The 26,353-nt window shown below is 38.0% G+C and overlaps 2 protein-coding genes across 5 annotated transcripts in view; both read right to left on the bottom strand.

The window, feature by feature from the left end:
- crebbpb (CREB binding lysine acetyltransferase b) overlaps nucleotides 1–11,608 on the bottom strand; it is a 66,976-nt gene extending 55,368 nt beyond the window's left edge. For 3 of the 4 annotated variants that reach the window (XM_079631671.1, XM_079631672.1, XM_079631673.1), the window contains exon 1: nucleotides 10,776–11,601. In XM_079631671.1, coding sequence (XP_079487797.1) covers nucleotides 10,776–10,863 — 88 coding nt within the window. In that variant the 5' untranslated portion in view covers nucleotides 10,864–11,601. Of the gene's footprint in view, nucleotides 1–10,775 lie in introns of all 4 variants that reach the window. The other variant, XM_079631674.1, reaches the window with a different exon arrangement.
- Nucleotides 11,609–11,844: 236 nt separating this feature from the next.
- LOC307008661 (adenylate cyclase 9) overlaps nucleotides 11,845–26,353 on the bottom strand; it is a gene marked incomplete at its 5' end in the record, with an annotated part of 72,575 nt that continues 58,066 nt past the window's right edge. The window contains 3 exons of the mRNA XM_079631655.1: nucleotides 11,845–18,199; nucleotides 18,331–18,354; nucleotides 23,536–23,678. Coding sequence (XP_079487781.1) covers nucleotides 16,903–18,199; nucleotides 18,331–18,354; nucleotides 23,536–23,678 — 1,464 coding nt within the window. The 3' untranslated portion in view covers nucleotides 11,845–16,902. The remainder of the gene's footprint in view (nucleotides 18,200–18,330; nucleotides 18,355–23,535; nucleotides 23,679–26,353) is intronic.

Genomic DNA, 26,353 nt, shown 5'->3' with positions numbered 1-26,353 from the left:
GATAAATCTTTGTCCCACCAAAGATTTATGTGTGACAGTACCTGCCGTTCTGCAGTACCGGGAAGGACTGTAACGATTCCTCGATTAAAGTCAATTGCAATTTACCCGTGTCGAGTAACTGGCAAAATACTGGAAGTGGCGCGTTTTTAAAGACGAAAATCCATGAGCCGCATTATTACACCGTTTTCTAAGGCTACGCGATATATTTAAAACCATTTACAATAATAATATAGCATAGTGCTAATGTGAATTCAAAGGCTGCGATTCAGTTAAATAAATTACCTCCGTTCACAGTAAACGCCACTCCATATAAACTTCCAATAACGTGCATTTGGGAACATAAAAAGTCGGACGCGGTTTGTGTTTCATAGTTGCACTGTTATCATTTAAATGCATGGATCGTAGGGCTAGACAATAATTCAATATCAATATATATCACGATTAGGGCTGTGCTCAAAATATCGATACAGCGATACATCGTCATGAACTCCTGACGATGCGCGTATCAATACAGCAGCTGCTGTATCGATACTGTTGTGCTTTTGAATTTAGCCAATTCAGGGCTCGAATTTCGGCGCGGGATTGCAGGTATTGCGCATAATTTTAATCAATCCCGCAGGTCTCCCACTTATAATGCGGGAAATTGCCGCAAACATTGATTCACTTTAGCATGTAGGTTTTATTATTAAATGAATGCACACAGATTATAAAATCAAATCAGTCATTTTAAAACTTTATGCCAGACGCAATTTCACAAACAGCATCAGTGTTCAACGGTGCTGCATTCTCTCTCTCGTCTGTCAAATGTGTTGCACAAGGCAAGCGCCAAGCGTGGTGCAGGCGGCGACACTCTCGCTTTTCGGAGTCGTGACATGACGGAATATTTACTTGCATAATCGGGCCAGCATTGCATCATGACTAAAGTTTACCATTTGCACGTCTTTTTATGTCTTACCAGTTTAAACATTCAAGGAATTTAAACTATTCAGTACTCGCGCGCTCGAGATGGTTTTCTCTGCATGCATACATAGAGTAAAGCCGCCTCACAAACACCTCGCGAGTAACAAAAGTTTTTCGCGGATTATATCGCTTTATCCGTGTTTTGAAAACATACATGTTTTTTATCCATATATTGTATGATGAAGTTAAGCGAGACGTAATGTGAAGAAATGACTCTGTTTGGTGCGCATTCCAACACTTATGTAAGACCAAATTGTTAAATACTAGGTGTTTAAAAGAGTTTGAAAAAAAAACAAAGTTATATTTAAGTTGTTACAGGTTTTGCTTTTATGGAATATGTTTTAAGTTTTGTTTAGTCATTGAGCATTGTTGACACGCTTCAGTGTCACTATAATTGACATTATAATTGTTATTTCAGTTATTGAGGCAGAGACTTTAAAAGCAAAAGGGAGAGCCATTCTAAGCTTTTTGTGCCAATTGTTTTATTTCATTTAACTCATTGTTTTTTGACAAATGACAAAAACTAAATAGTTTTTCAGTATAATTTTTTATATCACAACTGTTATAACACTGGTTATTCAATAAACAGATATTACTGTTATTAAACTCTGCTCAAAATAAATGTTTATTCCAAATTGATCCATATCGTGATACGTATCGTATCGCATCGTGGCTTTAGTATCGTGATGCGCATCGTATCGTGACATTGTTGGTGATACACAGCCCTAATCACGATATATATTTTTTCAATAACGGTGATATGATTTTTTAACACATTTCGATATACATTACAGGCAGGGGCTACGTTTACGTTTTCATTTTTACTGCGTGATAAATATAAGCAGCACGTCACAACGGTTCATATGTTCATTGCCTCCAAATTGACCGTTCGTAAAGATCCGCCCTCTTTAGTTACTGTTGCTATGTCCAAGCTACGCCGCTCTCACACTTATGAATGAACATAAGTAATGTTGTACTAACCGCGGAAAGACGTCAGTAACGTTACACTCCGTTTTTCAAGTTCAAATCCTCCAACGTTAATCTACTAAGTTAACTCTCCTGACTGCTTTGTCGGACAAAAATGGCGGATTCGGCGAATGGAGTTATTATGTGCAAACAGCTGGAAACTATATTTTTGTGCAGTCTGCGCATGTCAAAAAAATCTATTCTGATTTTAAGTTTGTGACATAAATGCGCACAACAACCCGATCACGTGTTTAGCGTTCATGTAAACGCTACATTCAGAGGAATTCAGGGTGTTATCACTCCAAATGTCCCTCAGCAACAAAATATCATCATAAATTAATCGAAACCCAGCATAGCCTACTTGCCTCACAGACCTGAGAAATATATATACATTATCTACAGAACGCTTTAAATCATACTTTTAATCTAGGGATGCACCGATACTGAGCTCATGTACTCGTACTCGTAAAAATGCCCCGATACCAACAACCGATACCAGGCAGCGTGTGTACAGTGTTTGTGTCCAGACTAGGGGTGTGCGATATTACGATTTTTGATCGTGGACGATTAAAATGTCTCCACGATCTGCTTTTGAAGAAATATCGTAGGATCAAGCATTTTATCAGTTTGCATTTCTGGCGCCTCCGTCTCAACATACTGTACAGTGCGACGTATATCCACATGCAATGCAGAGGAACGGGACACTGTAGTTCATAAAAATGAATTATTTGCATGTGCTTTAAAGCCTTGCCGGTTAAACATGTCATTCGCTGCTGATGCGCTGTTCTAACGGGCGCTTTTCTGAGAGCAAACAGCCGACGCGCGCATGCACTAAAAGCCTGTCTAACAGCATCTGATTACTGGGCTAAGTTATCTTTCGAGTCTTATTGCACTAATACTGTCAAATACACACAAGGTTTACATAAAAAAGTTGGTTATGTCTAAAGTGAAAGAACAATAGAAAAAATTAAGAAAAAATCTGCTTGTCAAATGCGTGTATATAAGACTCGTGCGAGCAGATCTTAAAGAGACAGTAGCCCTAATAGTAAACATGCTGCCGCTTGTCCTTAAAGGGACAGTTACCCAAAAATAAAAATTCTGTCATTATTTACTCTCTCTAATGTTGTTCCAAACCTGTATTAATTTCTTTCTTGTGCTGAACACAAAAGAAGATATTTTGAGGAGTGTGGCTAACCGGGCGGTTGCTGGTCCCCATTGACTACCATAGTAGGAAAAAACTATTATTAAGTCACTGGGGTACATCAACTGTTTGGTTACCCACATTCCTCCAAATAACTTTTATTTTCAACAGAAGAGGGAGACTTATTCGGGTTTAAAACGGCTTGAGAGAATTACAATTTTTGGGAGAACTATCCCTTAATAAAACAACAAAATACAAAGAGCATCTCACTCACTCTTGACTAAGAACTTTAATAGTAGTTTTAATAAGAATCAATGTAAAATGTATACAGTGAAGTCGATGTTGTTTTATTTTCATATTTGTTCATTGAATTACTTTCTTCAATGCTGTTAAATTCACCAGCTGAAAAAATAAAGCACTGTTTATTTAATTTGTATATTAAGTTGTGTATGTGTATCTTTGTTCTTAATTTTTAATAACAAAGAAAATGACAAAGATTTTTTATCTTCACCACTTTGGCCTAAATATCTGCCATTCTTTTTTATTTTATATTTTGTTACCTAAGGCTTTGTTTTTAAAATAGGGACATTAGTTTGGCTGTGATGCTCAGTCACTTGCAAAATAGTAAAACCAACATGAAAAGGAATCGTGATAAAATCGTGAATCGTGATTTTCCTGAAAAAAATCGTGATATCATATTTTTGCCATATCGCCCACCCCTAGTCCAGACAAAGAAACACTGACAACAGAAATTATAATGGGGATAAAAAAGAAGGCTGTTTAAAGTAAATACTTTTTCTTTTTTTTCTTTTTTTTCCACAGCAACTCTGAGCACTTTACACATTCTTTATCCTGGCGGTCCCACTTTATATTAAGTGGCTTTAACTACTATGTACTTACATTGAAGTTAATAATTTGACACAATGGACTTATTGTGTACATATATGTTTTTACATTGTACTTATATTTAAAAAATACCTGCTTGTAATTAATTTATGTAATTACACTGTTGAATAACCTGTCCCTTACACCTTAAAACACCCTTATACCTAACCATACCAGCACACCTGTCCCTAACCTTACACGTATCACACCTCAATAGCAGAAAAGGTATTTTGCAACATGAACACAATAAGTACATTGTACTTATTTTTCTATGCAAGTACATAGTACTTAAAGCCACTTAATATAAAGTGGGACCAACTTATGTTTATTTTACAGTGCTTTCACATTTCTTGTGTGAAGGCTAAATACAAATAAAATATTAACAATTTATTTGTACCATTTTTATTTCTAAAATATAGGCTATCGTTTTATGAAGAGGTTTCAGAGACTTGGCAAATACATTTTTCAGAAGTTTGTAGGTACAGATATTAATTGTGGGCGTTCTTGGCAGTTTTTCCTGAGGCTTTTATATTGTTAATATCGATATCGGAATTATATCGTATCGACCGAAATTAAGAAATATATTGTGATTAGGGATGCACGATGATATCGGCACACCATCGGTATCGGCCGATAAAAGCTTAAAATGACCATCATCGGCAGATATGAATATTTCCGAATATGAATATTGCCGATAGGGGGGTGGCGTGTTTCCTATGTGCACGTGACGACCGTGAACATAGCATGAGAGGCATTTCGAGCACGGGTATCAGTTTGGTTTGAAATGTGCTGGGGACAGAGACGCATTCGGAAGTGCATTTTCAGAAGTGCTGGGTACAATGACACATATTTTTTTTTCTCTTTCGCGCAGGTCATGTTTTGAAAAGACGATGTCCTGTAGCTTACTAATGTAAGCTCTCCAAGCTACTATGCTCTTCACAGAACAAAATATTCATTTTATTTTAATTTTCGTGTGTGCATTTATGAGGAAAAAACAATGTTACGGACGTGACAGTTCTCGGTTATGGACGTGACCGCTCTGAAATAGTCTCTAAAAGACTGCAAAAACTTCCTCAGAGACCTCAATCAGAAAGCACAAAGCATTTCTTTAAAGTGAATTTAGTTTTGTATTAATTGCATCTTAATTTTAATCAATGTTTCATCAACCAATTGCCTTTATTGAATAAATAAGTAAAGCAGATAATATATCACGACACGGAGGCGCATGAACTGGAGCTCATCTCATAAATTAATCGAAACCCAGCATAGCCTACTTGCCTCACAAACCTGAGAAATATATATATACATATCTACAGAACGCTTTAAATCATACTTAATCAGAACAATTAAAAACGAAAGAAATCTATGTAATCCGTATGAAATGTGCATTTCTCTCTGGCGCTCTCTGAAGAGAAAAAAACACATTAAACATAACTGTTTCGGGCAACGATTTGGGCCATTTTGACTGAAAATTTCCAATTGCTGAAATTTCGGTGCATCACTAAAACAAAATTTTAAAGTTAAAATATTAACTTTAATGGAAACATTTATTGTACATACTATTGTGCACAGATTTGTTGTACACCAATTCAGCGCATTCCTGTTTGCATACCAGAAATAAGGGTATTTGCTAGAATTGTCTTTATGCAGCAGAGTCATGCTGACACGAACAGCGATCAGGTGGATCCATAATATATCTGCTGATAGACGGATAGATGCCTGCTTTTAAACGCTCCCGTGTGTATCTATGCAAGCGCTCTGTGAAGAGCGTCAAATAGGTCATTGTTGATCATTGTAGCCAATCACAAACATGTTGAGCACGTCAACACAACAGCCAATCAGAGGGGTTTAAGAAACCGTTCAGCAGCGCTCAAAATGCAAGAGGGAAATGCTGGTATCGTCACATTTTTAAATTTCAAGTCGGTACTTTTTGACAACTCTAGTTTCATCTGCATCAACTCCTCTAGATAAAACAACCTCTAAGACATGAGCATTTTTTTTACCAAGCTCTAATATTTAGGTTCAGTAATTTCACTTTATTGGCAATTAGAGATGCACCGATTGATCGACTGGTGACCAGAATTGGCCGATTTTCACGTGATCGGCCATGACCGGCGACATGCCGATTTTATGCCGGTCAAATGCACTCGGGCGCCGCATGATTAACATCGCACAACATCAGCATCACACGTGCACACAGAACTTCCGCACATGTAGGAAACCTCATGAATTACAGCCGTTTCACACCGCAAGCGTGAGCAGCGTGTATTTTTTTTGCCGTGCATGTTAATAAATGAGTGCATTCACATCGTGAGCAGGAGCAGCGGGTGAGCGTGAGCATCAAGCAGGAGTGTCCGTTTTGCTGCGCTGCTCACGCTCAATTAAAGTGAAAGCACACTTTTGATGGACAAAATAAATATAATTTCACGCAAAAAGTGCCCAAAATGCACAGAATTTGCATGTCTATTGTGTTTTAGCAAGAACTGGAGTAGGCTATGTCAGAAAAGAAAATGAAGACTCAAAAATGTATCGAAAATGTACCCATTTAGACTTGTTTTTATTATTCAGTTTGGGTAAAAGTATATGGTGTTTTATAAAAAATTATTTGTGTGTGCTGTAAAGTGGTTAGAAAAAAATGAATCGGAATTGGCTACAATCGGTATCGGCAGGTCAAACTCAATGAAAAATCGGGAATCGGCCTAGAAAAGTGTTATCGGTGCATCTCTATTGGCAATGAACAGGTTATTATATTATCCTCTTTTACACAGTCTTTACTGGTACGGTTCCCATTCAATAAAAATTATTAAAACAACTAATAAAAAAATAGTAGTAAGGGGAAAATGCCCAATCTTTTTTGTGTTTATTTCTTATACTTGTCAAATGAGTTTAACAGACTGGTAATGTCAACAAATTCAACATATTATTGAGCAATATTTGCCAAAATAATTAATTTTTCTGAAGGAAAATAAACATTTCTGCATTCTCTAGGATAATTTGGGAGCTCTCCTAGCTTATTCCATCTCCAACAGTGGAGAATACCCTCTCAGAAGGGGTAGAATATGCTTGAACACACATGTAAGATCCAGACAGGTGAAACTGAATATTTTTTAAATCGGTTTGAATGATTGATTTATAAAGACTTCACTTGTTTCTTTGCTGGATGAACCAGCGCTTAGTTTATAACTAAAATATTAGAAATGTTTTAAAACAGCCAGTCATTGTAGCCTACCACTCAGGGAGTAGGCATTTAAAGAGACAGATTATGGAGTGATACGACTCAGAAATGACATCGGACAATGGCAGCACGAGATGTTCAGACGAACGCAAGAGCTAAACTTCTACAAGCTCAATAACATCCACAGCAAAATAAAAGTAGTTAAGTAAAATAGTCGGAAATCTTTGCCTATTAATTAGATGTGCAAGGCAAGCAAGCAAGTTTTGGGGTTGTTATGGACAATTAAAAATGTGAACATGCACGTTGCACTGTTGTGCGGTGGACTTCCAGCGAAATTCGGAATGAATAGAGTCTGCGTTTCTTTAATATCGAGGCTCCATAGTTTGTTTCTTGTATGATTGTTAGGCCTGCTGGTATAAAATGCACAGTCTTCAGAACAGGCTCGTCCTAGTCGTCACCCTGTCATGACAGTGCGTAGTTAATTAGCCTATAATGTGAATTACTTTCTTTTTGCAAAAAAATAAAGTGCAATAGGCATTAATTAGTAGTAGGCTAAATAGCAGCATGTAGAAATTGTGTGCCAAATTGCATTTTTTATTACAATGATAAAATTGTACAGTAGCCTAGTCAGGTAAGTTCAGGTTTGCCGATGTGCGTTTTATTTAGGCAATTTATTTATTTTTGACCCTGCGCGCCGATCGGAAATGGAGCTCACTGCTGATATTCTGGGGATAACACAGCCAATAGGCTATGGGGACTTTAACCTTTAAATATATTTGCTGCATTGGATCAGTATCCTTTCTAGAACAGGCAAGAGCTTTCTAGCTCGCGGCTCGCGTCAGCAGCGCCTTGCATCGCCCATAGACCTAGAACATAGAACAATCAGCGGATGGCGGGCGGGTGCGGCTTTGAAAATTGGTCAAAAAACGTTGGTGTGGATGGATGGCGGACGGATGATGAGTTTTGTGATGCCGTTGCGGATTAAATAATAGCCCATCCGCGCATCTCTACTAAGCATGCAGCATTCAGTTCATTATACAAAACTACAAATAATGCATATCTGCCCATTATTTTATCAAAATCCACTTTAGATCGCAATCAGAAGTTTACAAGCTTCTTGTTGTTTTAAGTGGGTTTTGAGTGAAGTCATAATATCATAAATTGTAATGTGTACGTTGATGCTAATTGTAGCTCTAATGCACCGGTTTGTGTTTCTAGTATAGGCTAGTACCATTATCTTAATTTACTGTTGTATGTTATGCAGCGGAGTAGGTTAAAAAACCAAATGGAGAAACCTACAAGATATATAGACGAGGAAAAATGTATTCTCGGTCAGCGCCATCTATCATGCAGGTGTGAATTAGCAGAAGGTGATCAAACGTTTCGCGTTTGATGTGAAAGCACCGGTCGTCTGCGAATTAGATTTATCGCGTCATGCTCAGCGTGAAAGGTACTTTAAAGGGTAGTTCACCCAAAATTGACATTTCTGTCTTTAATTACTCACCCATGTCGTTCCAAACATGTAAGCTTTCTGACCTTCTTCATAGACAGCAGAACAGCGCTTCCTGGTTCTACGTCAGAACTCCGGCTCATTATTGGCCAGATCCTGCATCACACGCATCTGTCGTGGTCTCACATGACCAGCGTCGCCCAATGGGGAGGTGGCGATCTGACGTAGAACTCGGAAAGCGCTGCTCTGTTTACACTACATCAACAGCGGAGGAGAATGAAGCGGAAGAGATTGTTGAATTAAATCATTATTTTTGGGGGGTTATTACACACAAAAAGTTTTCTTGTCGCTTCATAACATTAGGTTGAACCACTGTAGTCACACAGACTATTTTAATGATGTCTTTACTACCTTTCTGGGCCTTGAACGTTGCAATAACATTGTCTATGTGGGGTCAGAAACCTCTCGGATTTCATCAAAAATATCTTGATTTGTGTTCTGAAGATGAACGAAGGTCTTACGAGGATGGACCGACATGAGGGCGAGTAATTAATGACAGAAAGTCTTACCTGAACCCAGTTTGGGAGGATTCTTATGTGCCAGGTAAGTGTCTCACCTGAACCTGGCTTGACGCGACAGGTGAGAACTGGATGGCGACGAAATCTTTTTTTTATATTGATATATTTGCATGATATCATGCAGTTTTATGACTGATATATTTTACCGATATTCACACTTCAACTTAATCGGTTATTGTTGTTTATTACGGAGTCAACTAATAAGTGCGACCATTTGATGGGCATCTAAATAAAAGCAAACCAACAACAGTATAGTAAAGTATGCAAAAGTAATTATTATTTTTAATAAACAATTTATTCATTCTCAAGCGAGAAATATGTAGCTTAACAATTAAGACAAAACCTAAAATTGGCAACACTTTACAATAAGGTTTAATTTAACTAGCCTGTATTATTTAACATATTCTATATCAATCATATTTAATTTGTTAATCTTAACATTTCCTAATACATTTCCAAGATTAAAAGTTGTATCTGTAACTTTAGTTAATGCCCTGTGAACTAACGTGAACATTTTTATTAACTTACATTAACAAAATGTTCAATGCTGTAAGAATATATTGCTCATTGTTAGTTCATGCAAGTTAATTCATTAACTAATGTAACCTTATTGTAAAGTGTTAGATTGCTTTTTGACCACTTCGATCACAAAGTTACTTCGCAAACAACATTAATCCTAATAAGATTTATTGTTAATAATAAAATATAAATTACGTATTTGTATTGTCAAACAATCTAGTTATTGCCAAAAAAAATAAATAAAACTCAGCTCTGCATATCAGTTATCAGAAAAGTAAACAAGACGTATCTAAACCGACATATTTCACCAATATTCACACTTTAATTTGATCGATTTTCTTTAACACCAAGCCTGCCGACAAATGGCGCAATTTGATGGCTGTCTAAATAAAAGCACTCAATAATACTCAACACAATTTTAAAAACGCATATAAATATAACGTAATTATCTTTCAATTACATAACAGTTATTAATTCACAAGTGAGAAATAAGTACCTAAACCATTAACTCAAAACAAAAAAACTGATCGTTTAGGTCACAAATAACAATTGTAATGCTAATAAGAATTATTATTAATAATAACAACATTTATAATGCATCTGTTTTTAATTTCGGTCTAATGATAATCCAGAATATTACTGCGTAAAAAAAAAATTCTGCATACCAGTTAGCAGAAACATTAGTTTAAAAACTATGGATATCGAAAAAGCATAACTGTCAAATCTTTAGTAAGACCTGGATCTGGCTTCTGATAGAGAGGTGAGAGTCCCACAAAAACCGAGTCTTACCTGCACTGACCGATCTGTGGTGGGACAGGTGAGCAGCATACCTGGACTACTCTGATGATGAGACTTACCTGGTCCTGATCAGGACGGTTTCTCATAGGACAGGTGAGATCGCTACCTAAACCTGTCCTGAGAGATTTCTTATTGAACACGTGAGAATTTAGTCTGGTCTAAAGGGTTTCTGATCTGACACTTGACGTCTGAGCAAATGTATTGTTACGAGACAGGTGAGCTGACTGAGAAGTTCTTATCTAGATTTTTGACATGACAGATGACGTCTGAGAAGTTTTCAGATTTGACAGGTGAGCATCTTACCTGGAGTGTCGGAGGAGGACAGCGCAGGTGAGTTCAGTTTGGGCCGCTTTGCGTTGGGAGGACCCATATCCAGTAGATTGTCAGCCATCGTGCTCTCTCTCTCGCTTCTCAAAAAAACACGTCAAAGCAATAAATGCGTCTTCCAAGAGCCCGGAAGGGGGACAAAGCGAAATAAATCAAATCAACCCTCGGGTTTTTCTATTATTATTCAGCGATCAGGAGCCAATAATTAACAGATGGGGCTCAAACGCGACTCGACAGCGCCCCGCTCCGCCATCGCCATTCACCCCATGATAATCCAACACCCAAAACCCGCATAATTAACCTTAATGATCGCCCCGAACCCCACGAAAATAAATTATATCATCGTTAAAACCGAGAAATACACGACGAGGGCGAAAAATCTCGATTCCTTTAAGTGGTTCGCGTGGGTCTCTTCAAAAATGCAATTTTCTGCGAATAAAAATAAAGACCTTCATGCTCCATGTCCAGCCCGAATCGAATAAGCAGTAAAGTCCAGCAATATAAATGAAAAATTAGAAAAAAATAATTATTTTTAATATAGGCGAGTGGCACAGGAGCGCCGCTCGCGCTGAAGGGGGAAATCAGATATACGGGGGTTTTCCAGCCGACCACAAAAACGGCTCCATTACGCTGATATTCGCCACAAAGATCCACGATTTGGCCCAAAGCTTGTCGTTTTCGTCGCTGGGAAGCTATTTGGGCCGGTTCCGATGGAGCAGGTAGCGTAAAAAATGATATAATGCTCTCCCGAAATCCTGACGCTCATCCGCGACAAGATGGCGGCTGTTGATTCCTTCGATACAAAAAGTTTTTTTTTCTTTTCCAGCCAGACTGTGAAGGAGGAGGGGCTGCGCAGCCACGCCCCTTACGCAAACGTGTACGTCACGCGGTCGTGACCATAACGGCCGCTAGAGGCCGGTGTTTACATGTAAATGTCGAAGATGTAGTATTCAATCGGTTCAAATTTGAGTGTACCCTCACAAAAGTGTACCATGGAAACAAATATTACAGTTAGTACTATTTATTGTTACTGTGACAGCTCTTTATTAAAATTAAATTCAAGTTTCTTGCACAGGTTAACTAGATATTTTTCAGTAGGCTAACGTTAGTGTCTGCAAACTGCCATTGAATTGCCATACAGCCTTGCAATTTGTAAATACAATATACTTGATAAGAATAAAGCAAGGAAAGTCATGGGCTATTTAAAGTGATAGAAAACTTGTTTGGTAGTGTATGCACAGGATATATTGTTAATGTGAACAGATATAGAAAGCTTTAAGGTAACGTTATATTCATTGTAAATCAACAGGCAGCACGCAGACTTCAACACTATTATTGGCTTTCCCTTTTTATCCATTAGCTTTGATGTAATAGTATGGCACATGCATCAGTATAAATAATACAAAAATGAAATAGGTTATATGTTAAATACAGAGCAATGCATATGTACAAACAAAGGAGAAACTTTATACAAATTAATAAATGACTGTATCTCCAAAGAAACTGACTGAAACTCAAAATCATACATTCTTTAATAATTACACTCTTTGGCAAGAAGTCTCAGTGTGTAATACTTCTATTAAAAACACACATTTGTGTGTCAAATGATACATACACACATTTATTATGTCAAATTGCTTGTATTCATCAATTGGACCAACTGAAGTGATTGTAAAGTAGAAAAAAATCAAATAAAATGTGGCTCTACTGTTATCATGCATATAAGTTCAGCCCTTTCATTCATCCTAAATGTGTTTTTCACTTTGCTCATGATGAAGACTCAAGCAGAAGTAATGGAATGGAAAGTTATGTCTCATAATGATATGATAAAAAAACATAAATGTGCTTCGTCAAGCTAAGTTCAAGCTCTAAAGCATTTCAGAGGCTGAAGCGTAATGCTTATTTAGATGGATCAAGTTTAATATTGCTCTCCTCTCTGAAACAAGGTTGTGTGCTCATTCCCCCTCCAGACAGCAGGGGCATGTTTATTATTATTTAGCAAAAGTTGTGCCCTATAAAAGATATTATAAATACATGGCTTGCAATGCTTGGCGTCACCGAAAACACATCAATTTAACAGTATTAAAATCAGCACAGAATAAAATGACTTATTTAAGAATGGCACCTAGTAGTAAAATGACAATATTCATCCTACCAATATTTCAAAATGAAGAGCAGTTCACATTCATAAGGAATATACAGTGAGAATGAACACGTCAAGCTAATTCTGAAGAAAAGGCACAGCGCTAAAGATCACATTAAGACACAAGCAGTATGAAATTGAACATATAAACAAGGATTTCAATTTGACTAGTCGATGCCTTCTAAATGAGTAAAAGGCACTAATATATACAATGAGAAATACTGACAAATGAATCGCGTTTTAGAACAATTCCCTTTTAGGATCTTGGCAGATTGCAAATTCACAGAAATGTCACACACACAAAAAAAGTTATGCATTTCACATTTGCTCATAATCAGAGCACAATCTCTATAAATGTGAAAAATCAACAACATATCTTTGAGCACACAACCCGTGGTTGCCTATCATAAAGCTAAAAGGTAAGGAAACCAATTAAACTGCTATCAAAAGGTAAACACGTCATGGACTAAAGCATGTGACAGTCATATAATGGATGCAGTATCAGTGCAGATTAAGTTACGTACAAAGCGACAATGATTCAAATCTACATTTACAGATCCTTTTGCTAATATCCCATACAATAATTCACCCTTTATATTGCACATCAAAAGACAAGCAGGCAGAGTTAAGGCTATGGTCTATAACCTATTATAATATTCACACAAGTCTGTACATTTGACTGGCTAGAGTAAATATATGTTGCCTAGATTATTGCCAGTACTCGCAACCATCCTCTGCCACTTAATTATAAACATAATTTCTTGTCCATTTATTTTGAAAAAGAGTTAAAGTTTCTTTTTTTCACATTTTAACTAATTTAATTAACTTTTTCTCGTTTACGATATTAGTTGACGACAACCAAAATCAAAGCCAACATTAAATGGCATGTTAATACTCTCATTTGACGTATTTTCTTAAAGGTGCAGTAAGTGATTTCTGAGAAACACTGTTAAAAGTGGATCGGACCGAGTGCTACAACACACTTGTAAGTTAACTAAGGCCCTGTTTACACCAGGTGTGTTTTGGTCGATCGGGTCACAGACGAGGGAGACATATTCCTATTTACATCTGGTGTTTTAATCCGTCTCTTATGTCCACTTTAAACCACTCCAGTCCTGATTTCTTCGATGGGAGGGTCTATGGGCGGGGAAAACGTAAGTGTTTTTTTCAGATCTTTCGATCTAATGGATGAAATAAGCTTGTGCAATTTACATATGATTGCGCCCGAAAACGACAGAAAAACACACGGAGAACATCAGCTTTTGTTTCTGCTCTGACAGCCGCAAGACCAGCCGAACGCTGTGAGTGTGTGTTAGAAATCAGGAATGGTGCAAGAACAGAGTGCTTGGTACATTTTTCGTCTTCAAACCAAACCTGTGTCTCCAGCTGATAAAGTTTTAATCCCGTCTGGCTAGTGCTTCCCATAATGTTTACGCATTAGGTCAGTAGGAGGAGATTATGCATCTTTGCGAACACATCCGACCACATGAGCGTTTACACTAAGAAAGCAATCCTGTCGAATGTGTTTTCAACTGCCTCTGGAAGATGTGGAAAGTGGACAAGCTCAAAACGTTTAGACCCCGTTTACACCTGTATTTAGCGTCGACCAAAACGCATCTGAATACCAGGTGTGAACAGGGCCTAGAGGTCTGCCCGGGACTGTTTATTTAGTGTACGCCAGGTTCTGCACCTGTTCCCGCCTAAAATCACTCTGTGTTCACCCGCAATCTGCTTAGAATGATTTTCTTCCTGACCGATCCCGCTAAATTTAGATCTCGTTTTCCAGAATCTTACATTTAAATTTCCCCTAAAGACAGAAAGAGGGATTGGGGATAAAAATAAAAAATAAAAAAAACAACTCTCTCTCACAAAGATAAATAGGCTAAAATAAATATGACATGATGACATCTGTCATTCAAAATTATAAGCCAAAAATACAAATAAATGAAACCAGTTGGCTTACTAACTAGCTATACTGCAAAATGTAATATTTTAGTTTTTAACAGAATGTCACTGACTAACAATGGTTTCAGCATCTCTCCTCCCAAATCTGAGCACAAAGGCTGAATGTCTCTCTGAAGGTGCACTCGTGGCCGGGATGAACTTTGTAAACGCCACCACACCAAAAAAGTTTTGTTCACTTCACATTCAAGTGTGAATACGCTGTTGTCACATGTCACACGTTACATGTCAGTCAAACTTCAAACCTCTTGGGCGGTCCTTGGCCAAGAAAAGCTGCACAGAGGTCTAGAGCCAGACCTTCAGACTGACGGCAGAAGGTCTGGCTACGCGAGACTAGCTTGTATATACTCTTGTGTACTCTTACATTTTTGTTCTCCCTTGTCATTCGTTCCTCATCTTCGCTTAGTTTTTTTGAGAAGCATTATTTTGCTTCGCTTTCAGCTATGGTAAAGAGACATCCACATCCGTACTTGTGAATTTTGGGGGTGGAGCAATGAAGGGAGGGGCGTGTTTTTTTGGGCTGATTTCAAATATCAACAGTGTTTCTCAGAAATCGCTTACTGCACCTTTAAGTGCAACATAATATTCAATGAGGAAAAAGGATTTAATTTTATCCATCAGGAATTGTTTGGATGGTGGAAGTAGGCAGAATAAAGCCAAACAAGACCAGCAACCCACTTTCAAGGAGGATTCTTGACCACAGTATCTCCCAATTTTAAAACATTGTTTTCAAATCTATCGTTATTTTCTATTATTGCCATAATCAGTTTACCATTAATCATCATTGAATTGCTGCACTATACCTGCTACAAAAGTCTATAACACTGTTATATGGCTGTTGGCTAACTTTATTTTTTCCATGCCCGTGAGATAAACTTTTTTGCTTTTACAACAACGTACACTGATGAATCAATGTAGATTTTTTTAATGTTGATTTGTAATCAAATTGCCTATATCTTAAAACAGTAGCTCACAGTAGCTGATGCATGAAAACATTTCTGTCCTTTAAGACTACAATTGTGTCCTTTAAGACTATGAACTCATCAGAGTTAAGGAAAACTTGCCATGTCGTCTAAGAACTCATTGTTAGTTCTCAACCCAACATTTAGCTGCAGAATGAAGAGCGACAGGGAAAAAAATAAATAAAATAAAAATCACGAAAAAAAGACAGAAAGGCCATAATCAGACAGTTAGGAATACATGCATCAAGATAAAGCAAGAGAAACAATCTCCTGTGAAATGATTAATATTCTTGATTGTAGGTGAATTTAGCCCATAGCTTGCTCTATACATTTCACTAATACTTCTTCACAGACACTTTTGGCCATGCACCATTCAGAGTCTTGGGTCTTTTTAAAATCGCAATATAGAGTTTTGCTTTGTAAAATTGTTTGGAATACTGACTGTTGAACGTTCAACGAGAACTCAAAAATATCAATAAATATTCCAAAATATATCAAATACTTCCACAAAAATTAAAGCATTTCTCTAACATCAATTTTACATGCTAAATCTTTTTGACCTTTAGCTAAAGATTTGATTGAGAAATCTTTTTTTTTTTTTAATGCCTCATACATATTGTTGTTATCATCCTAAAGGCACTTCATTAAAAGAAAATAATTCACGAAAGGTGGACAATAATAGGGGAATAATAGTCTAAATTAAATTAGCGGGAATAACTGCGGTCTATTTAAGGATGGGACTTCAGGTCTGTGCCGTCCCAATGCATCTCCCCAGCATTTCTTATTCCATGAAGAAATGATTCAGAGTTTTTACGGTCCACGGCACTAGATGTGAAAGCGTCTCCTGGTTCAGCTAGCGATATAAAGACTTTTAAGATAATGTGCTTAAACTTTCCACTCCACATACACAGATGCAAATCTACACTATCATTCGTCCCTAAACATGCTTATCCCTACAAACTCAACAGAGAGGGTTGCAAGCCCACGTTTAAAGGGTTAAGACCAACAGCAACAACATTTTTGGCATGTATTAGAGTCAAAGTTTTGTCATTTCACCCATGTACGCTATTTCTCCCATCCTGTTTGCATTGGCCTCTGCGTTTTCCGCCCGGACAGGAGCGCTCAAAGTCGGTTCTGCTTGTTTACCGAAAACCGCTGGACTTGCGCTCAGGTTGTTTTCTGGTATGCAAGTCAGGCCAACAGCAGAAGCAGATCGTTGGGCCTTGGACGTACCGTTGCTTCCAGCAATCTTTTCGGGAAAGTCTCTACCAGCGTATCCCTGTTCGGTAAGCCCTGAACTCACGGAGAAAGATCCACCTACTTTACTGGCTTTGGTTGCCATCATCATATTAGCGATTTCATCGGTGGGTGAGCGCCCGATGCTGCCGTCCACCTGCGCTCGAATCTCTGGAGAGACCGAGAGCTGGTATTGAGGTACAGGTCCGCTGTCTGCGCTCTTCGGGTAAAGGTAGGTCTTCATTTGACCCTTGCCCTTCACGTTGACGGTACCTCGGTAGTCGAACTCGTAGTCCATTCCGCTGAGCACGCAGTAGCTCTCCTCACTAACCTGAGCACGACACTCCACACCAGTCGTGTCCATCCGGCTGGCGATGTTCACCGTGTCTCCCCAGATGTCGTAGAGGAGCTTGGTGGTGCCGATGACTCCGGCAGTGAGGGGTCCGTGATTGAACCCAATCCGTAACTTGAACTTAAAGCCCAGCATGTTTTTATTGAAGTCGTCCACCACTCGCATCATTTCCAGGCAGAATTCGAAGAGCGCTCGCAGGTGGGCGTGCGGATGGGCCTGGTCGCTACACTGTTGCGTATTGAGCCCCGACGCCGCCATGTAGGTCGCGCCGATCGTCTTGATCTTCTCTATGTTGGAAAAGTCAGACTTGCGCAAGAGTTCGTCGAAGTCCCCGATGAGTTCGTTGAGGACGCGGTAGCACTCTTTCCCGCCTTCGTAGCTCTCTTCGTAGAACTCGCTGAAGTTGACGATGCTGGCGAAGATGACGCCCACGTTGTCGTGGTTCTTCGAGTAGCTCTGGGTCACCTTCAGCTGCTCGGCTACGTGGATCGGGATGATGTTGCGCAGGAGCCAGTCCGCCTGGTCCCGCATGTTTTGGATTTTGATGCGGTGCTGATCTGCTTCCACGTTCCCGTGGAAGTGTAGACGGTAGCTCACCTCGAACTCCCGGTTGAGGAACCAAACAAGAAGAAGCAACAGGAAAAAGGCAACCAAAGCCTCTGGGCCGAGTAGATCCTGCAGCCGGGCCGAATCTTCTACTGAGGAGGACTGGACGTCATCAATGCTGCTGTTGAAGTCACTGGATCTGGTGACGTGAATATAGAGGAAGATAATTTCAATGGTAAAACAAAAATTTAAACTGGGAAATTTTGAGTGGTATGCTAGCATAAAATCAAGCCAATAAAATAGTAGTAGTATCCGTAGTCTTAAACTTACCTCAAAAATAAACGTTCCCAAGTGCTAAAAGAAAAATTGACAGAGAAAAGTTAGCTTTTAATTAGTTTTAGAATAACACAACTAATCTATGAAAGCCCAATCAAAAGCCCCATAAATCACAAACCTTTATGAATTTTTATTCAGAAAGGATGCAGTAAATTAATCAAAAGTGACAGTAAAGATATTAAGGGCCAGATTCACTAAACAGGGCAAATCAGTGTAAGAGCGCAATCCCATAAAAGCACAGATGGAAGTGGAAAGTTCTGCCCGTGATCTACTGACGACACGCAAATTAAAGAACACAGACGCAGCTGGATCATTTCCATAATGACCAACACAATCTAGCAAGAGCAGCGCAAATTAGCATTCGTTTTAATAGTTAATTAGTTTAAGACATGCTTTTTTTGGGTGGTAAATAATGGTGCAAGTACCAGTAAATTGACTAGCGCACATCATAATAAATCACCTTACGTGAATCATTTAAATACTTTCCTCCCATAAATTTTGTGTCTGAAAGGGAAACTCAGGTCATCTGCAAAAATAACCCTGTCCACGCCTTATCAGCGCTAATTTTTCACTGCGTGTCTTTAGTAAATCCTGACAGTAAAAGAGGTTTTAGGCTGCCGCAAGCTGTTAGTAAATCTGGCCTTTAGAAAGTTACAAAAGATTTCTAATTCAAATTTATGCTGTTTTTTTGTACTTTCTATTCATCAAAAGGGCTTTTCACACTTTAAATAGTTAACCCTGGGTCACTCTAAACCCCGGTTGAAAGGAATCATTGGTTATCATGCTCGTAATTTACCCGGGGCTAAAAAGGAATTTCGTAAAATCCTAAAAAGGAATGTACACTTCACACTGTACATTCCTAAACCCCGGGTTAAAGTCCTTATTCGCATATTTACGGTGTCAGTGTCAGTGTGACTGGACAAATGCTGCAAGCGACCTGTTCACATAAAGTTTCTAGAAGTTCACGTCCTGAAATTACACTCTTTTCTCAACTTCTGAATTGGCTTTTCGGACTGTAAAGGAATCAAACGGTTTTGTTTTTGCCACTTGACATTTTTTCTATCAAACACTAAAACAACTGTTTATACAATGCGCTGTTTCCGTGACTGTCCAAAGCATGAGAATATGAGGCACGCGATTGTTTAGGTTGCCAGGAATCTAGTCGTAACATTATAACACTGCACACGTTTGGCACCGCAATGCGACATTAACAGTGCAAAAACAGTGCAGTGGTCGGGAGCAGTGTTTCATAACCCCGGGTAAAAAGTCAAGTCTCCTTTATTTATATAGCACTTTATACAGTACAGATTGTTTCAAAGCAGCTTTACAGTGATAACATGAAAATTATGCATATCGGCTGTTTTTCAGCTGAAGTCAGTTCAGTGTAGATGCTAACCCTGCTTTTAAATTACAAGTGTGAAACGTTATTCACCCGGGGTTAAAAGCGGTGTTTAGATCGATGATAACCCGGGGTTAATCGCAGTGTGAAAAGGCCTAAAGAATCCTGGATTTTTTTTAAATCATGATTTAAAAAAAATATGAAGCAGATCAACTCAACTCAACATTGATAACAATAATCAGAAATGCATCTTGGGCATCAAATCATCATATTTTAATGATTTCTGAAGGATCATGTGACACTGAGGCTGGCTATGATTAAACCGCTTGTTAAAAAAACGCAACTTGATCAATGATCATACAAAATTAGTCAATTACAGGCCGATCTTGAATCTGCCTTTTCTGTCAAAGATATTAGAAAAATCTTGAAAGAAATGATATCTGCAAGGATTTCCAGTCCGGATTTAGACCGTACCATAGTACCGAGACAGCTCTCGTTAGAGTCACAAATGATTTGCTCTTATCATCCGATCGTGGTTGTATCTCTCTTTTAGTGTTACTGGATCTTAGTGCTGCATTTGACACCATTGACCACTACATTCTTTTAAATAGACTCGAACATTATGTTGGCATTAGTGGAATTGCACTAGCATGGTTTAAATCATACTTTTCTGACCGTTATCAGTTTGTAGCAGTAAATGAAGAGATGTCTTATCGATCACAAGTTCAGTATGGCGTACCACAAGGCTCAGTACTAGCACCGCTTCTGTTCACTCTGTACATGTTACCATTAGGAGATATCATTAGGAAACATGGAATTAGCTTTCACTGTTATGCCGACGATACTCAGCTGTATATTTCTTCAAAAACGAAACTTACCAATTCACAAAATTAACGGAATGCATAGCTGATATAAAAAATTGGATGACTAGTAATTTCCTACTACTAAATTCTGAAAAAACAGAGATTCTAATTATTGGACAAAAAACTTCCACACGTAATAACCTAGAGTACTGTCTAACACTTGATGGCTGCTCTGTTAAGTCTTCGTCGTCGGTTAGGAACCTGGGTGTGCTCTTTGATACCAATCTTTCATTTGAAAGTCATGTGTCTAGTATCTGTAAAACCGCATTTTTCCATCTTAAAAATATATCTAAATTACGGCATATGCTCTCATTGACAAATGCGGAACAATTAGTTAATGCGTTCATGACCTCAAGGCTAGATTATTGTAATGCTCTACTGGGTGGTTGCCCTGCACGCTTAATAAACAAACTACAGCTAGTTCAATACGCAGCAGCTCGAGTTCTTACCAGAACCAGGAAGTATGACCATATTAGCCCCGTTCTGTCAACACTGCATTGGCTGCCTATTAAACATCGTATAAATTTTAAAATATTGCTGATTACTTACAAAGCACTAAATGGTTTGGCTCTGCAGTACTTGAGCGAGCTCTTAACGCATTATAGTCCTTCACGTCTACTGTGATCTCAAAACTCCGGCCAGTTAATAATACCTAGAATATCAAAATCGACTGCTGGTGGTAGATCCTTTTCCGATGTAGCACCAAAACTTTGGAACAGTCTTCCTAACATTGTCCGGGAAGCAGACACACTCTGTCAGTTCAAAGCTATATTAAAGACACATCTCTTTGACCTAGCATTCACATAATAGACTTCTATAACTCAATGTTAGGCTGCATAGATTAGGTCAGCCGGAACTGGGAACACTTCCCTTAAATCCTGATGTACTCGTTACATCATAAGAAGAATGGCATCTATGCTAATTTTAGTGTCTTTGTTTATCCCGAGGTTTTCCCGCAGCCTGCCGGATCCAGGCCGTATCCAGATCTGAGGAAGGCCCTTCGCCTGGACCCGATGACAACGCAGTGCTGAAGTGCCAACTATCTCCCTATAGGAGGATCCCTGTACTACTCTACAGATAAAGCGTTATGGGAAAATTTGGTTTGCGTACCTACCCCAAAGTGATAAAATAAGAAAATTCTGTATCAAAATTTATAGGCAAGACAAGTAGTTTGTTTGAGAAGGGTCTGGCTGCAGACTTGCACTTGCACGCTCAGACACCAGCCTTCCTCTGCAAGTGATGTCACTTGCAATCGACGCATTGCGTGGCTCGTGTCGGATTGAGAACAGCTCCCAATGTCGTTCAAAATCGTTGCTGTAAGTATATATAAATATATATGATTTTTCAATATATGATAATATGTTTTACGTTAATTTACATGACTTTTAATCTCTGATATACAAATATGCCTAACAAGCCAACCAGTCACGGTCTTAAATATATAAACGAAACTATTAGAGTGGTATATAAACTGTCTTTACATGGCTTGCACGTTGAAACCACTGTAGTTTAACGGCCCTGTTGTGTTTTTTTTTTTTTTGTAGGCTACATTTTTTTACAGTGATTTTTTGTGTGTAAAATGCATATTGTGAAACGTATTGCAAAATACATGCAATATTCGGTCATGTTTTGACCTTGCGTCTCAGTTTAGCTCATTACATTCGAATGGGAAGGCCATTTTAAAAAAGCAGTTGTTTTCCAAGGTAGGTGCATTACACTATTGTTCTGTAATTTTAGGCGCACATTCGTACATATTTTTCCTTCAAATAAACATTAGAAGGTACTGCTCTGAAACAATTTTTGCTGAGAAAACCACTATATAAAGACTTAAAAGTAGTTGATGATGAAGACAACAATATTTGCATGCACACAAAAATAAATAAATAAATAAATAAATAGCTAGTTCCTTTGTATTCTTGATGGTCATTAGCTTTGCTGTTATTTTAAAACAGTCTTTGCCTACTTGAATGCCAAGTAAATAATATAACATAATATTTCAATGAACGCAAGCTGCAAAATATAACTTTTGGGGGGAAATTTCGGTGGCATTATAGCATGTAAGTACTTTAACAGCGTCAATACAATGCGAATGAACTGCTTGAAACATATTTCCGGTTAATTTGTGTCGATTGCAAGTGACGCCACAGGCAGAGAAAGCGCTGGTGTCTGAGTGCAAGTCTGAGAGTGCAAGTGCAAGTCTGCAGCCAGACGCTATTGGTTTGTTTAGGCATGGTTTGTAGGGAATTACAAACCTGCGCACATATATTCAAATGCACATAACTGTAGAATAAATTCTTAATGCGCACGTGAACGCCATCAGCGTTTATCACAGGTTCGCGTTTAAAGTCTGTGTAGAGAGAACTGTGTCGTCTTAGCGGCCTCTAATTTAAGAGCAAATGATCATTTCGACGGAAGTGAATCAATCTAAACTAACTTCAGCTGGAAAATAACATTATTCAAGAACCGCTATAAAGCCAAAATAATCTGTTACCTTAAATGATCTCTGTAAATAATCTCTGTAAAGCTGCTTTGAAACAATCTACATTGTTAAAAGCGCTATATAAATGAAGACGACTTGACTTGACTTGACTGAAGACTGGAGTAATGATGCTGAGAATACCGCTTTGATCAAAGGAATAAATTACGTTTTACAATATCTTCCAACAGAAATGTTATTTTAAATATTAATAATATTCCATAATATTACTGTTGTACTGTATTTTTGATCAAATAAATGCTAACGCCAAATCTTACTGACCACAAACTTTTGAATAGTATATGTAAAACAAAGTTTTAAATGTCTTGTTTTCCAGTTAAAATAAACATATTGTCTACTGTACTGGCATATTTTTCCACGTTTTTTGTTTAAATACGGTAAAAGAAAAACCTGCCAGTGCATTGTAACAAAATGCATTCTCATTCTCCAAAAACAAGTCAAAAATACACAGCATGCAGCAGTTCAGTGTATAATGTGTGTGTATTTGTGATAGTTTGAACCTGCAAGGAGGGCTCCAGAGCACACTGAGAAAGGTGATTCCCGCTAGCGTCGCCAGGCTTGAACGCATCCAGAAACTCAGCTGACAGAAATTGCAGTACTGGATGATGGCAATTATAACAGCACAGCAGGTGAACATGGTGAACTGGGGAAAAGAATTAGACATGAATTAAACATGCTCATGCTCGCAGCAGAGTGTGTGCAGGATTGCAGTTTACACAAATATGCACTTTTCCTGACTGAGAGCAGCAGAAATGTGCTTCAATTACTGCATCTATTCTACCACATCACCAGACATATCTATAAAATCGTACATAATAGATATGTACCTTACATACTAAAGTGCACACTTAAAAGCATTTACCCCAGAATGCACATTTATTGTGTTAGCAAGACGCTATGCGGTATGTGTTTTTGCTACTCTTAAAGGAGAACTCCGGTCAATTTTAACATTGAGCTCAATATTTGGTCAATTTGGAGTGCTGTCAATACAGAGAAAAACTACAAAAATCGGTGTTGCCTACACCGTGTTATCCTATTTTAAAAATTTGCACCCTATTGACTTGAATGGGGCAAATTTTAAACCTGCTTTTATTTCTCTTATCATCCTTGATGTGTCATTACAAGTGCCCAGCCATGTTGAGTGATTCCTTCAGAGTGAACACGAGTGAATCTGACTGCAGTAGATGTGAAAGATATTCATAAAAATGATGTTAATTCAACAAGCGCACATACCTGTATTTAGTTCCTGTTTCCGGTCGAAATCCACAGTAATCGATTGTCGAGTTCACGCGCGTGATCATTGGTAACTAAACCTATGTGCGTGAAATCGACAATCGACTACTTTGGACTTCGACCGAAAACAGGAACTAAATACAGGTATGTGCGCTGATATAACATCATTTTTATTAATATCTTTCACATCTCCTGCAGTCAGATTCAACGTGTTCACTCTGAAGGAATCACTCAACATGGCTGGGCACTTGTATGACACATCAAGGATGATAAGAGAAATAAAAGCAGGTTTAAAATTTGCCCCATTCAAGTCAATAGGGTGCAAATTTTAAAAAGAGGATAACACGGTGTAGGCAACACCGATTTTTGTCGTTGTTCTCTGTATTGACAGCACTCCAAATTTACCAAAAATTGAGCTCAATGTTAAAATTGACCGGAGTTCTCCTTTAAAAGGAATTACTGTAGGCTATATGAAATGGTTTCTTGTGTGTGTTTTTTTAAATAAATACTTTAGAGTGTTTTTGAGGATAATTTACACAATAAGGTTAACTTTCCAAGCATTCAAAAGTTTATATACACTACCGTTTAAAAGTTTGGGGTTGGTAAAAAATACAGTAAAAAACAGTAATATTGTAAAATATTATTACAATTCATAAGAAATTTTATTACTTCTATGTGAATATATTGTAAAATGTAATTTATTCCTGTGATCAAAGCTTAATTTTCAGCTTAAGCTTCAGTGTCACATGATCCTTTAGAAATCATTCTAATATGATGATTTGATGCTCAAGAAACATTACTGCTCATTATTAATGTTGAAAACAGTTGTGTTTTGCAAAAGTCAACGAGTGAGAGAATCGTGGCAAAACTGGAAGCGCAGGTAAAAGAAAGACGCAACTGTACAAATCGGGTTATTTTACTTTTTTGCCCCATGCACACAACAAACCATTTAGACATTTGCAACGGTTTACTTTTTTACACAAAGTTTGATTTTACACAATGAATCTGTTTTGCAGTCCCTGACTCTGCTGTTTGCACGCGTGCACATTGCTGTTCACAGACCTGCAGTGCTTTTGGCCGTATTTGTGCGCAAAAACCGCGCCAAAAGTGTAAGCGCGGAAAAATGGAAGTCAGAAGAATGCAGATCCTATTTATTTTACGTTAGCATGAAGCTGCAGTTTCACAATACATGAATTACACTTACGAATAACAGTAAAATGCTGCAAATCTTTTTTTCTTACACTTGAAAGCCGATTCGCAGCTTTACAAATCTTCTCTTGCGCATGCAACTTTAATTACGCTTGCAATCTTATGTACACTTTCACAAATCTTACCCTGCGCATGCAATTCTTTATGACATAATTTTACCCTCATAGATTTATGCCTATTTTTTCACATCTTCATGGACACCACAATGATCTCCGTCATGTTGTAATATTTTTTACTTGTAATTATGTATGGTTTGCAAAAATATGAACAGCTGCGTCTTTGTAGATGAGAGAAGCAAAGTGTATGCGCGTTGTGTACACACTACATAATGGCCAAGCACGCGCCCTTAAAAAATAGCATCTGAATAACGCGCCACTGACTTTAGACTAGGTTTTTCCCGGGCTGTGGCGGAATTGTTTTCTGAAACTGCAAAATAGCACCAGGGAACGTTTGCACCGGAACACGCCTCCTCTTCTCCCTGAACCGCTTTACTGTCACTTTTGATCTATTTGCTGAGTAAAAGTATTAACTTCTTTCACACACAAAAATAAAGTCTTACTGACCCCAATCTTTTGAACATGGTTTGATTCACTGGTATGATAAGAATAAATCTCAAGTTTGACTCAAACATGTGACTACAATTTTAGTAATATTTATATAAGTTGTAATAGATTTTTTCCCCCACATATTTTTTATTCTACCTGAAGATGGACAGAAAATGGATGGAGGAAAATGTGCTGCAATCCGCAACAGCACTTGGACTGAGTTTCAAAATTCCCGTGTGAAATTATGAAAAATTACAATATGAATGTGTGCAGAGCTTTGGTAGATATGAGAGTACCATGTTATTACCATCATTGTTCTGTTTGTTTGTAA

This window comes from Phoxinus phoxinus (genome assembly GCF_949152265.1).
Source record: "Phoxinus phoxinus genome assembly, chromosome: 1".
NCBI classification, from domain to species: domain Eukaryota; kingdom Metazoa; phylum Chordata; class Actinopteri; order Cypriniformes; family Leuciscidae; genus Phoxinus; species Phoxinus phoxinus.
Note: the sequence above shows the minus strand (reverse complement) of the source record. Positions and strands in the feature narration are given on the sequence as shown.